Raw genomic sequence first — 14,961 nt, forward strand, 5'->3', positions numbered from 1 at the left:
AAAACAAGTCAGTGAAGACGTCATAGAGATGAATGGCACAGAAACAGACCCTTCGGTTCAACTTATCCATGCCGACCAGATAGCCCAAACTAGTCTTTCCCATTTGTCAGCACTTAGCCCATATCTCTCTAAACCCTTCCTATTCATAAATCCACCCAGATGCCTTTTAAACGTTGCAATTATACCATCCTCTACCACTTCCTCTGGCAGCTCATTCCATACACGCGCAACCCTCTGTGTGAAGAAGTTGTCCCTTTTATATCTATCTCCTCTCACCCTAAACCTATGCCCTCAAGTTCTGGACTCCCCCACCCCAGGGGAAAGATTTTGTCTACTTATTCTATATATGTCCCTCATAATTTTGTAAACCTCGATAAGGTCACCCCTCAGTCTTCAACGCTCCAGGGAAAACAGTACCAGCCTATTCAGCCTCTCCCTATAGCTCAAACCCACCAAACCCTGGCAACATCCTTGTAAATCTTTTCTGAATCCTTTTATGTTTCATAATATCCTTCCGACCGGAAGGAGACCAGAACTGCTTGCAATATTTCAAACGTGGCCTAACCAATGTACTGTATAGCCGCAACATGACCTTCCAACTCCTACAATCAATGCACTGACCAACAACAGAAAGCATACCAAATGCCTTCTTCACTATCCTATCTACCTGTGGCTACTTTCAGGGAACTTAAACTCCAAAGTCTCTTTGTTCAGCAACACTCCCTAGGACCTTACCATTATTTGTATAAGTCCTGCTAAGATTTGCTTTCCCAAAATGCAGCACCTTGCATTTATCTAAAGTAAACTCCATTTGCCACTCCTCAGCCCATTGGCCCATCTGATCAAGATCCCGTTGTAATCTGAGGTAAACTTCTTCGCTGTCCACTACACCTCCAATTTTGGTGTCATCTGCAAACTTACTAATGTGTGAGACAGGAGGAAAGGGCAGATACAGTATTGGGCATAACATAATATGCTCATGAGTCGTGAATATGCTGAAGTTTACAAAGCTGGAGAGTGGGTCGTTGGCCAAAGGAATATTAGAACAATGGAGGCTGGAGCTGAAAAGCACAGATGAGGGCTTGAGAAGCAGATGGCCTGAAATAAAGGCTAAAATAAACTTTTTAATGGAAGGATTAGAAAATCAGCTTGAGGTCAAATAGGATGCTGTGGTTGCAAACAACCAATCATGCACAGCCCAGGATGATGCCGATAAAGGAACAGATTGCTTCACTGGAAAGGGTACATTAGTTTGTAGCAAGGTTTTTTTTGTTTTATAATTTCATTGGATGGGAACTTCACTTACAAGGAGCATACTTGCCTCAAGATGGTAGTGGGTTTTGGTGCATTGTCTTCTTGAACGGCAACCCATGTGGTCTAGGTACACTCACAGCTATATTATTAGAAAGGGAATTCCAGGATATGACACAGCTACAGGGAAAGAATATCAATATAGTTGAAAATCAAGATGGGATGTGGTTTGTCGATGGTGATAACTCTACATGTATTTTGCCTCTACCCTTCTAGGTATCAGAGATCACGAGTGTGAAAGGTGCTGGTGGTGTATGGAATGAACATTTAAGGTGTTAGATGAGATGTCAATCAAACAGGCTGCTTCATTCTCAGTGGAGTTAACCTCGTGAGTTGCTAGAACAATAGTCATCTAGGCCAGTCAAATATTGCACTGCACCCCTGACTTGAACCTTTGGACAAATTTTGGGGAGTCAGGTGGTGCGTAATGTGCTGCAGAACTCCCAGCCTCAGATATGCTGTTCTAAACACTGTATTGATATGGCTGGTCAAATTTAGTTTCTGGTCAATGGTAACCATAGGATGTTGTTAGTGGATAGTCAGTGGTGGTAATGCCATTGAATGTCAGTGAGATAGTTAGATTGTCCTCTATTGGAGATGGTCTCTGCAAGGCACTTCTTTGGTGTAAATATTACTTGTCATTTATAAACCTAAGCCTGAATGCTGTCCAGGTCAACATGGTGCATTTATACACGGATTGATTCAGTAACTGAGAAGATACAAATGCTACTGAACACTGGGTAATGTTTTTTTTAAAATTCATTTATGGGATGAGGGTGTCACTGACTAGGTCAACATTTTTGCCCATCCTTAATCGCCTGGAAGGCAGTTAAAAGTTAACCACATTGCTGTGGGTCTGAAGTCGCACATAGACCAGATCAGGTAAGGTTGGCAGTTTTCTAAATGACATTAGTGTTGGGTTTTTCCAACAATCGACATTGGATTTGTGGTCATCATTGGACTCTTACTTCCAGACTTTTATTCAATTCAAATTCCACCATCTGCTGTTGCAGGTCCCTAGAACATTCCCTAGATCTCTAGATTAACAAACCAGTGATAATACCACTAGGCCATCACCTCCCCACAATATCCCTAATTCTATTCATAAAGTCATTGAAACAGCTGAATATAGTTGGACCTTGAACATTACTTTGACAAATAGCTGCAGCAATGCCCTGGGCTAAGGTGACTGCCTTACAACAATCAACAGCAACATTTTGGTATTGTTAGGGTGAAGCCAGGACTTTATCTTCACAATGATTAAACAATTTATGGGCGGCACGGTGGCACTATGGGCGGCACGGTGGCACAGTGGTTAGCACTGCTGCCTCACAGCGCCTGAAGACCCGGGTTCAATTCCCGACTCAGGCGACTGACTGTGTGGAGTTTGCACGTTCTCCCCGTGTCTGCGTGGGTTTCCTCCGGGTGCTCCGGTTTCCTCCCACAGTCCAAAGATGTGCGGGTCAGGTGAATTGGCCATGCTAAATTTGCCCATAGTGTTAGGTAAGGGGTAATGTAGGGGTATGGGTGGGTTTCGCTTTGGCGGGTCGGTGTGGACTTGTTGGGCCGAAGGGCCTGTTTCCACACTGTAAGTCTAATCTAGTCTAATCTAATTGTCTCTCCAATTGATACTGTTGTGAATAGATACCTCTGAGTGGCAGATTAATGAAGGTGATGTTAAAAAAAAATACTGTTGGTCCCATCCAAGTTGTATTCAACATGGAGAAGTTCTCATTTGTCAGCTTGAGGGAGGGCAGTAAATGGTGATGGCTGCCTTGCCTACATTTCACCTGATGCTATCGATTTCATGGAACTGCAGTGAATGGGAAGAACTTCCAGGGCAACTACTTCCCAACAGCACCACTACCTCTGGTGGGTCTGATTAAACAGCTGGATAGGACATATTGAGGAATTCTGATGAAGGTGTCTGGGACATTGGCTGAAAAATACAATTCGATGATGAAGACTATGTCAGGCAACTGCTCAAGGATCTTTAGGACAGGCCTACCAATTTTGTTACAAGCTCCTAGAAGGTAAGAAGGACTTTACATACGTAGGTCAATGCTGAATGGTCTGACTAGTTTTATTCCTTTTCAACTTTTCTGTATTTCATACAACTGAACGATTGCCCAGCCATTTCAGAAGGCCAACTATATTGCTTCAGGTCTGAAGTCACTTTTATGCCAGATTAGATAGAAAAATAGCAGATTTTCTTCCCTGAAGGACATTACTTTAGATTTCAGAACATTTAGGTTGTGGAAACTATTGTTTATCAAACATGCATTTGTAGATGAATAAGTTATCATACAATTTACACAGGAGCTAAAAGGAATGGCAAAATGTACAACCAGAAGACATAGTTGTATCCAAGGAAGCTAAACTCATGTATGAACACTGTGCTAGTACAAAGTGAGGACTGCAGATATTGGAGATCAGAGTTGAGAGTGTGGTGCTGGAAAAGCACAGCAGGTCAGGCGGTATCTGAGAAGGAGAATTGACATTTAAGGCATAAGCCCTACATTAGGAATGATGTTTGTGGGCTGGGGGTGCTGAGAGATAAATGGGAGGGGGGGGGCGAAGGTAGCTAAGAATGCAATAGGTAGATGAAGGTGAGGGAGGTGATAGGTCAGAGAGAAGGGTGAAACCAATAGATGGGAAAGATGATGGACAGGTCAGGAGGGCAGTACCAAGTTGGAGCTTGGGACTAGGATAATGTGGGTGGAGGGGAAATGAGGAAACTGTTGAAATCCACATTGATCCCAATGTGGTTGCAGGGTCACAAAGTGGAATATGAGGCATTCTTCCTCCAGGTGTTGGGTAGTAAGGGCATGGCGATAGAGGAAGCCCAGGACCTGCATGTCCTTGATGGAGTGGAAAGGGGAGTTAAAGTGTTCAGCCACGGGGGTGTGGGGTTGGTTGGTTGGTGCTGGTGTCCCAGAGACATTCTCTGAAACAATCCACAAGTAGGCGTCCTGTCTCCCCATTGTAGAGGAGACCACATTGGGTGTAACGGATACAGTAGATGACATTGGTCGAGGAGCAAGTACATTTCTGTCAGATATGGAAGGATCCTATGAAGACTGTGCTGCCAAGCAGTTACATCAGGAATCGTGAAGGAGCAAGGATAAAACTTTGGGGAAGTCCAAAGAAAGAAAGATGGAGGTGAGAAAAGAAGTTGGCTACAAATGGTCTGATTTCAATCAAATTGATCAGACTGGAATCAAGCAAGAGCAATCCTGTGGAGCTGAATAAAAATGTGGCTTGGAGAAGAATTGCACAGGTAAATATGTCAGGTTTGGAAAGAGGTCATTAGAAGGTTAATACATTAGGGTCACTATGACAAAACACAATTTATGATTCAGTAAGGGCTGGTTTGACATAAGTATCATTTAAATAGAGAACTAAAGATGCGCTGAACAGCTGTAACTGAACCAGAGTATTTTTCAAATGTGTCATACATTCTCTACTATTTGTTTTAAAATCTAAAAGTGCCCATTCATCAATTAACAATGTAATTCACTGTATCAACATCACTTTTCTGTACTAAGTCACTGATTGATTGACCCAGAAGTCATCTGATACAAGAACTTGAATTTAAAATAGATGCATAATGAATACTGAAAGGGGCCTGTATTTAATGCTTAAATTATGCAAAATTATAGATATTGGCTGGAAATCAAATCAAAACTTAATATCCATGATGGCAATATTTAAGAATACAGTATTCCATAACTTCTGACTACTTAATAGGACTTCAGGAACAGCCATATAAGTAGACTCCAAAATGATTCCTCATTAACGGAAGAACAGTATTAGCTGCTGGCCAATCCTCCATGTGTTCAGTAAACAGAGTTAGCAGACAGTCTGCAGTTGTTGGAGCCAAACTGACTGGTGAAAGTTTAATATGGGAGAACTTGAAACTAGACAAAAAAGAAAAACCTGCAATGTCTTACTTTGGGATGTTCATTCCTCGAATACTGTGCCGATGGATGCTGTAGTAGAAGGGAGGATGCTCTGTAGGAATGTCTCCTTTCTGACGTTTTGCCGCATTCCCTGATGCTTCACTACTTTTCCGCTTATCTGACCAAGTGGAAATTGGGAACAAGAACAACAAGGAGGTCATAACCATTGCAGCATAAACTCATAACGCATAATGTCACAACAAATAATTGAATAAGTCATTAACTTTTAAAATAACTTCACAATAATAAACTCAATTGACCCAAGTCAAAAGATCAGCTCCAAAATGTTGACTTATTTGTGATTATTGCTCTGTAAAATCATTGCTTACCTATTGGCTGCTTTATGCGCGTGTTTGTTTTGGTATCCTAATATGCAATAACATTTAATTAAAATTGGAATAAGACAAACTATGACCTAACCTTGAACTTCTGTTTATGACACAGTACAGATGCAAATTATTTGACCAAGTGATCCATGCTGGTGTTCATTCTCAATGAGTTTCCTCTTGCCAAATTTCATCTCATCCGGTCAGTATATCTTCCATTCTATTTTTTACTTTATGTACTTAACTAGCTTCCCTTCAAATGCATCTATTCCATTAATCATAACTGTTTCACATGATAGTTCCCTTGTTCAAGAAAGGATCAAGACAAAAGATGGAAAATTATAGGCCAATTAGTTGTTGGTAAAATTCTAGAATCCATCATTAAGGATGAGGTTTCTAAATTCTTGGAAGAGCAGTGTTTGATTAGAACAAGTCAACATGGATTTAGTAAGGGGAGGTCGTGTCTGACAAACCTGTTGGAATTCTTTGAAGAGGTGACAAGTAGGTTAGACCAGGGTAACCCAGTGGATGTGGTCTATCTAGACTTCCAAAAGGCCTTTGATAAGGTGCCACACGGGAAGCTGCTGAGCAAGGTGAGGGCCCATGGCGTTCAAGGTGAGCTACTGGTATGGATTGAGGATTGGCTGTCTGACAGAAGGCAGAGATTTGGGATAAAAGGTTCTTTTTCGGAATGGCAGCCGGTGACAAGCGGTGTCCCGCAGGATTCAGTGTTGGGGCCGCAGCTGTTCACATTATATATTAATAATCTGGATGAAGGAACTGGGGACATTCTAGCGAAGTTTGCCGATGATATGAAGTTAGGTGGACAGGCAGGTAGTACTGAGGAAGTGGGGAGGCTGCAGAAGGATCTAGACAGTTTGGGAGAGTGGTCCAGGAAATGGCTGATGGAATTCAACGTGAGCAAATGCGAGGTCTTGTACTTTGGAAAAAAGATAAAAGCATAGATTACTTCCTAAACAGTGAGAAAATTCGTAAAGCCAAAGTACAAAGGAATCTGGAGGTGCTAGTCGAGGATTTTCTAAAGGTAAACATACAGGTTGAGTCCGTGATTAAGAAAGCGAATGCAATGTTGTCATTTATCTCAAGAGGGTTGGAATATAAAAGCACCGTTGTGCTACTGAGACTTTATAAAGCTCTGGTTAGGCCCCATTTGGAGTACTGTGTCCAGTTTTGGTCCCCACACCTCAGGAAGGACATACTGGCACTGGAGCGTGTCCAGCAGAGATTCACACGGATGATCTCTGGAATGGTTGGTCTAACATACGTGGAACGGCTGAGGATCCTGGGATTGTATTCATTGTGAGTTTAGAAGATTAAGGGGAGATTTAATAGCAACTTACAAGATAATACATGGCTTGGAAAGGGTGGACTCTAGGAAATTGTTTCCGTTAGGCGAGGAGACTAGGACCCGTGGACACAGCCTTAGAATTAGAGGGGGTCAATTCAGAACAGAAATGCGGAGACATTTCTTCAACCAGAGAGTGGTGGGTTTGTGGAATTCATTGCCGCAGAGTGTAGCGGAGGCCGGGACGTTAAATGTCTTCAAGGCAGAGATTGATAAATTCTTGATGTCACAAGGAATTAAGGGCTACGGGGAGAATGCGGGTAAGTGGAGTTGAAATGCCCATCAGCCATGATTGAATGGCGGAGTGGACTCAATGGGCCGAATGGCTTTACTTCCACTCCTATGTCTTATGGTCTTACAGTAAGTTTCAAATCTCTGGATAAAGAGGTTACTCCTGAATTTCCTTTCAGATTTATTTGTGACGATCCTATATTTATTGTTTCTAGTTTTGGTTTTCCTCACAAATGGCAGTACTTCCTCTACATCTACCTTACTGAACTCCTTCAATTTTATCCTTTAGCCTTCTCATTTCTGGAAAAGAACTCCACCTATTCGGACTAAAGGATCTGCAGGCAGTTACTTAGCATTTTTAGTGTTTCTAAGATACTAAATCATCCCAAAGCATTTTAAAATATTAGCAACACTTCACTATGCCATGAAAGAAGATATTAGAAAATATAACCAATAACTTGGACAAAAAAATATAGGTTTTAAAGACCAGAGGTGGTATGGAGGCAGAAAAGGTATACTGGAGAACAATGCACAAGAATCGAACCCTAGACATATCTAGAGACAGACACTGTTGGTTGGAATAGTGGCCAAAATCCACCATTAATTATGTAATAGCTACGTTGGGCTAGGAGGCTTAAATTGCTTACTTAAGGGTCACGTTTTGGTTGCTACATGTCTAAATAATGCCTTCAGTAATTGATTGAGAGATTTATTAATAAGTAGCTGAATTGAAGATAGCTTGTGGTAACTTAGCCACAAGAAGATCACAAACACAGATATAGATTTGCAGTGGATAATGTTAACTCTCTCCTGAATGCTGCGAGGAAACAAACAACTGAACTTTTGGAACAAGCCAAAGAGGGCTGGAGGGTCCATTCAATTGATGTGTTTTTTACCTTCCCATGAAACACCACAATTTCTTCAAGGCTTTCTTTTAAAAAGAGTTTAATGTGATTTCATTATTCAGTGCCAGACAGTCAACTTTGACACAGATTACAGAACTATGAAGTTACAATTACAGCTGAAAATACTTTTGATATTAAGCATCATAGAAAAGCCTTTGTCTACACTCTGGTTTACCTGCTACCTTGACTCTCTGCCAGAAGATCTGATCACAAGATACAACCACTATATATCAAAATAGTCAAATCAGTGGTTTATCAATTTCTTGAAGAAAACAGTGCAGTATATTTTTCTTACCTCTAACTATTCTCACTCCACAGCCTGCTGATTGAAATCACATCCACCATCTTAAACATTCACTCCTTCCACTACTGATGCACAGTGAGAGCAATGTGTACCAAATAAAAGATGCATTGCAGCAATTCAGCAAGACTCCTTCAAGAGCACCTTCCAAATCTGCAATCTCTAACATCTAGGCAGAAAAGGTAGCAGATGCACTGGGCAACAACTGGCCACGATTACGCTAAGTCACACACCATCCTGACTTGTAACTATATTACAATTATAATTACAACTGTAATTAAAAACCTGAAACTCACTTTCTAAGTGCATGGTGGGTGTATCAAAACCAGATGTACTGCAGTGGTTCAAGGCAGTGGCTCACTATCACATTATCAATGCAATGATGAATAGGCAAGAACCTTGCCAGCAATGTTCACATTCCAGGAAAGAATAAGAAAAATCTCAAGTTTTGAAGGTATTTTTGTATCTTAGACAGAAGAACAATCTCTGGAATTTCGACATTCTCTCCTGATTTTCATTATTCAGTCAGTCCATTCAATACTGCTGACAATGGAGATTCAACGTGCATTACATTTCAGTGAAGTGTGGAGGGGACATCATTTATGCAATAGTTGGGGGGGGGGGAGGGAATGTGGCGAGAGAAACAGTTGTGGCGCAGGGATTGAAGTTTTGGGGGAGAAAGGATGTTGACAGTTCGGATTAAGTGATCATGACTCCAATCCCACCCCGCAGGACTGCATAAAAGCTGCCCCCCCCATCCTTCACTTCAGCTGTGATGAGTCATCTCTTCTCAAAAAACTAGCTTATTTTCTCTCCATGAATGCTGTCCAACCCGCTGTGATCTCCAACATTTTTGTTTTCACTGCTTTACACTACCATCAAATTACATTCAATTTAATACTTACCAAGCCCAGAATAAGTTGGAGTGGTTGTATCTTCAACTCCAGCTTTATGAGAGGCTGATGTTTTGATAACAACTCCACTTTCCTCTACAGAAAATAAAAGCAGCACTCAAATAACCATTGCCAATTTCACTGAGCATTGGTTCATTTTGCTCACTAATACCCTTATGAAGTAACCTAGTGATATACAATGTGGATCATACAATAGGGTGGGTACAGTTCAATTTGCCATGCAGTGTCCTAATGCAGCTGTACACTGCTAAAAATCCTTCTTATTTAAAAAGCGTCTTTCATCATGACTTCAGGATGTTGCAAAGTGATCTACAGCATCTCAAGTACTTTTGAATTGCAATCATAATTGCAAAAGTAGGGAATATGATCATATTAAGATCTTAAAACCAGTAATAAACATCATCTGGTAATTATTATGTAATAGTGATTGTGGGAATTAAAATGTTTGGACTCAAAATTATGTGGCAGCTTGATGGACAATTTGTCACCATTTTGAATGCTTGGTTGCATAATTCCTGCAAATTAATAATGCCACTGCTGCTGTGTTGCAAGTAAAGTTTCAGTGTGTTTTGTAATGGAGCCAGGCCATTCACAAGGGACATTAGAAAACGTTTTCTTATATGAAGAGTGGCAGAAGTTTCGATCACTCTCCTGCATAAAGCAAAGTGCTAACTAAATGAATATCTTAGGGGAGATTCAAGATAGTTGGTGATCCAGTTGGTCTGCCATGCTGAATGCACCAGAACCCAAACAAAGTGGTGCATTCACCTCCCTTTCTTATCCATTGTGGTAAAAATTGGTAGCTTTTGACCCCCAGAATTGCTGTGGGTCAGTTTAAGTGAGTAAGGAAAATGACTAAGGGAAAAGGACCACGACGATTGCAACCAGCAAGGCATTCCCCTGCAACAATGGACACTCCCACAGCTACGGCGTCAGCCTCCACAAACGCCTCAAGGGACTTATCTGTGGAGCAGAGCCTGGCCTTGGAGTTTGTGCAAATCCGAGAGAAGATCAATTCAGTGATGGGTGAGACTCGGACCAGGCTGGAACTGATCTCGGCCATGCTGCAGAAGCATGACCAGGAGACCCAGCATCTCAGACAGTGTGTTGTGGAGGTACAGCAGCGGTCCGTGGCTTCCAAAACCGTGGCAGAATCCTTGGCGGTTGGGAACTGCAGGTACGGCCTTAGTAGAGCAGGTCGACGACCTCAAAAATCGAGGCCTTCGGAAGAACATTTGCCTGATCATGTTGCCAGAACAGGAAGGCAGCAGCCAGCTCGTCAGCTTCTTGGAGGAATGGCTCCCGCAATTTTTGAAGCTGGAAGTTGGGGCATGGCGGGCCAAGTGCAGATCGAGTGGGCCCACTGGGTCACAGTGGGTAGGCCCAGATCAGACCAGTAGCCCTGCATGGTCCTCGTGCGACTGCAGACTACAGAGATAAACAAATGGTGCTGGAAGCTTCTAGAGCACTGAGGAAGGTTCTACAGGCTCTCATATACAAAGGATCATGAATTATGTTGTTCCAAAGACTTTTCTGTGGCCGTGATCTGCAAGAGGAAGGCCTTTCAGGAGGTAAAAAGGAGAGTGAAGGACTTGAATATTCAATACTCTGTAAGCTCTGGCAATATCACGTTTCAGCAACGAAGGGTCAGTGTTTAACTTTGACTTATCAGAAAAAGCAAAGGACTTCTTGGACATTTTAAAATAGACTGGTTGGCTCAAATAATATGGACAATAGTGTTCACTTTGTTTTCTCTGTAGTTTGCTTGGTTTACCTGGTTTTGATTTTTTAAAAAACATATGTGGGGGTCCCTTTTTAATCACTTTCTCTCTATTCTCCCTTCTTCCTCCCCTCCCATTATCTTTTGTTTTTCTATCGTTTCCTTTTCATTTCTCTCTCTTAGTACAGGATGGGGGAGGTGGATGGGATTGTATTTTTTTAAACCAGGATGGGACGGATTGCATGCCCACTTTTAATTTTCTTGTTGTAAGATGTGTGTAATTTTAAAAAAAAAATATTTTGCCTGGGCTTGGTGCATGGCTTCAGATAGAAGGAGCCATGGAGGGGTTAGTGGGTCATATGAGTAGCCTCCGTGGGCAAGGGGGAAAGTCTTCTCTTATTTACGTTTTATGTTGGTTCATTTAGAAGTAGTTGCTAGGAATTTTGATTTGGTAGTTTTAGTAGCTTTATTTTCATGTTTATGTGAACTGCTTACTGTTTTCACTCGGTGCGCTATAAACGGGGTCTTCCTCCTTGGGGGGGGGGGGGAATGGACTGTTCTGGACGGCTACGGCTAACCGTTCGTTTAAATGGTGCACCTGGAATGTTAAGGGTAGTCATTCACCGATTAAGAGAAAAAAAGATACTTTCAAGCCTTAGAAAAGAAAGGGTTGATGTAGCCTTGCTGCAAGAAACGCACCTAACTGATACGGAGCACTTAAAGTTACAGCAGGGAGGGTTTGGCTGGTTGTTTTTGTCATCCTTTAATTCAAAAAGTAAAGGAGTTGCTATAATTATCCAGAAGAATTTCCCATTTAAGCTGTTAGACCAAATTAAGGATGAATATGGGCGGTTTATGATTCTTAAAGCTTTAATACATGCAGAGGAGTACGGGACCTTGAATGTAGATTGCCCCCTGGCACAGCCCCTCAGATTTTTAACAGATGCACTTTCCAGGTTGAGGGCCCTTGGGGCACATCATGCAAGTATAGGAGGAGACTTTAACAGACTTATGAACCCAGAGGTGGATAGGATGCGTAGGGGCCTTTGGGTATATCCCTACAATCCAGGCAGCTGATAGACCTAAACAGGGAGCTGAGGGTTGGTGCATGTGTGGAGATGTCTACACCGAGGGTAGGGATTTCACCTTTTTCGTTAATCAACGTAAGTGCTATACGAGGATTGCAATGTTCTTTTTTGCCCCAACGGCCTTTTTGAATTTGGTGCTGTTTTGGAAACATAAGCATTTCTGATCATGCGGCAGTATATGGGAGGTTGAGGCCAGTGGTGATGGGACAGGCTCGTGGCATTGGCGCATGGATCCTTTCCTCCTGAAGGAAAGCACATTTATTAAGTATTTATTGCAGGGATTAAAATTTTTTTGGGACATTAATTCGGGTACAGTCAATAATCTGTTGGTGCTTTGGGAGACTGCCAAGGCCTATGAAAGGGGTTTGATTATTTCTTACTCGGCGACCCGCAGGGGCAGAGGGGAGAGCAGCAGCATATGCTTGAGGCCTGGCTGAAGGCAGCTGAAACAACATATTTTTATAGACCTTCTGTCAGCAAGTTGCAGCGGATATTAGCCCTCAGGGCTACCCTGAATACTGCGCTTGCCAAGACAGCAAAGAGGGAAATTTCCTTTGCAAAGCAGAGGTTATTCAAGTATGGTGATAAACCGGGTAGATATCTGGCATACCTGACCACAAAGAAGAGTGCCCCCCAATCTATCATATCCATTAGAGAACATGGTGGTACACTCACATGTGATTCCAAAAAGATTAATGCAGCATGCAGACAGTTTTACTCTGAGCAGTACCGGTTGAAGGGCTTAGAGTACAGATGGAGATAGCAATGATGAAGATGGAGTCCTTTTTTAAGACCCTGGACCTCTTAGGTATAACTTCAGATCAGGCGTCTCTTTTGAATGCCTCTCTGACAATCCAAGAGATACAGGAGGCGGTGAGGCAGTTCCAGAGTGGTAAAGCGCCTGGCTCAGACAGATTTCAGAGTGAGTTTTATAAGGAGATTATAAAAATGCTGGCCAGACCAATGTTGGATAAGTACAATTATTCGTACAGTCAGAACTGCCTCCCATTCTCTGAGAGAAGCAAATATTTCTTTTATTCTCAAGAGAGGGAAAGCACCAGAGGACTGTACTGTGTACAGGCCCATATAATTATTAAATGTGGATTTTAAAATCTTTTCGAAAATGCTGGTGTTAAGGTTGGAGAAGGTTTTGTCCTTCATCATAAAGAAGGAGCAGACAGGTTTTATTAGGGGCCACAGGTCTTCTAATTATACTAGAAGAATACTATGGTTCAGGTATGCCAGCAAGTGTCGATTCCCGGCTTGGTGGTCTCCTTGAATGCAGAGTAGGCATTTGACTGGGTGGAGTGGCTGTACCTCTTTTATGTCCTGGAATGGTTTGGTCTTGGAGTGGTCTTTGCCAGGTGTTATATAGGGACCCTAAGGCAGTGGTTCTCACTAATGGTATAAGGTCTGACAATTTTAGTATTGATAGAGGCAGCTGACAAGGGTGCCCCCTTTCACCATTACTATTTACATTGGTGATTGAGCCATTGGCAGAGATCATACGGAGGGACCCCAATATACTTGCCCCGGAGGTAGAATCAGGAGGGCATAAGATCACCCTTTATGCAGATGACGTTCTCCTCTTTCTAACTGACCCGATGATACCTGTGCCCCGTTTAATACAAGTGATTAATCTATTTGGTTCTTTTTCTGGATATAAAATCAATTTTATGAAGTCAGAGGCCTTGTCTGTGGGGGGTTTTATTAGAGTGACCGATCTTGGGGGTGAAATCGTATTCCCTTTCAGATGGTCACAGGGAGGTTTCCTGTATTTAGGCATTTTAATCACAAAGCTAACTTTGTGCAGAGAGGATAAGACAGGACTTTCGGCGCTGGGAGGATATTCCAATATCCTGGTTGGGTAGAATAGCTCTGGTCAAAATGAATGCTCTTCCTCAATTATTATATCCCATGCGAATGCTCCCTTTGATGCTGCCTGGGCAAACGCTACGGAAACTTAACAGTCGGCATGGTTTTTAATCTGGTGTCATAGGCGGCTCTGATTAAGCTGGCTAAACTGCAGCTTCTGCGGGGGATGGGAGGTGTGGATTTCCCAGATATTAAGAAATGTCAATTGAGTTCTCTATTATCCTATGTGACTGACTGGGCTTTCCAGGACCCGTGGTCAATCTGGCCGGATATCGAGGCCTCCCAGGCAAAATGCCCCCTCACTAATTTGCTGATTATTGACAAGATGAGGAATGTTATGGGCCATTTCAGGAATCAGATTGTCCTTAACACAGTCAAAGCATGGAGAATGATGGGACAAGGTGAGGGCAATTTACAGAAAACTTTTCCTTTTACTCCCACTGTAGGAATGTTAGGATTCCAGCGAGGATCAATGGATTTTGGCTTTAGGCTCTGTGAGTCTAGCGGAGTGTCCTGTATGGGAGGTTTATTTAATGGGAAGGTCATGATGTCTTTCAAGAAGCTGAGCCAGAAATATGAACTATGAACTATCTAGGAAGGACCTCTTTCGTTACTTTCACATTAGGGACTTTATACAGAAAAAGACTACATTAATGGTTAGTCCCTATTAGTCGGATGTGGAGAGTACTTCAGTCCATGGGTACTTTCTTAGTCAGCACCTTCTATCATTTATTAGAAGGTAGTGTCTCGAAAGACGTTGAGCAACTATGCGGAATCTGGATTCAGGAATTGGGGGTGGAGATCTCGTCAGAGGCATGGGAGGATATTTGGGAGAATGTAAGGAAGATTTTGGTTTGCAATAGGATGCAGGTTATGCAACTGAAGGTACTCCACAGGGCTTATTTGACACTGGAGAGGTTTGCGAAATTTAAGACATGCGCGTCCCCAATATGGCCCATGTG

The 14,961-nt window shown here is 42.3% G+C and overlaps 1 protein-coding gene across 2 annotated transcripts in view; it reads right to left on the reverse strand.

Annotated features, from left to right (window-relative positions):
• The window catches only part of trmt1l (tRNA methyltransferase 1-like), a 70,741-nt gene that overhangs the window by 3,878 nt on the left and 51,902 nt on the right, over positions 1 to 14,961 (reverse strand). For both annotated transcript variants that reach the window (XM_060829745.1, XM_060829744.1), the window contains 2 exons: positions 9,308 to 9,391; positions 5,265 to 5,391 (listed from right to left, as the gene is read on the reverse strand). In XM_060829745.1, coding sequence (XP_060685728.1) covers positions 5,265 to 5,391; positions 9,308 to 9,391 — 211 coding nt within the window. The remainder of the gene's footprint in view (positions 1 to 5,264; positions 5,392 to 9,307; positions 9,392 to 14,961) is intronic.

This window comes from Hemiscyllium ocellatum, chromosome 9, assembly GCF_020745735.1.
Source record: "Hemiscyllium ocellatum isolate sHemOce1 chromosome 9, sHemOce1.pat.X.cur, whole genome shotgun sequence".
Taxonomy (NCBI): Eukaryota; Metazoa; Chordata; class Chondrichthyes; order Orectolobiformes; family Hemiscylliidae; genus Hemiscyllium; species Hemiscyllium ocellatum.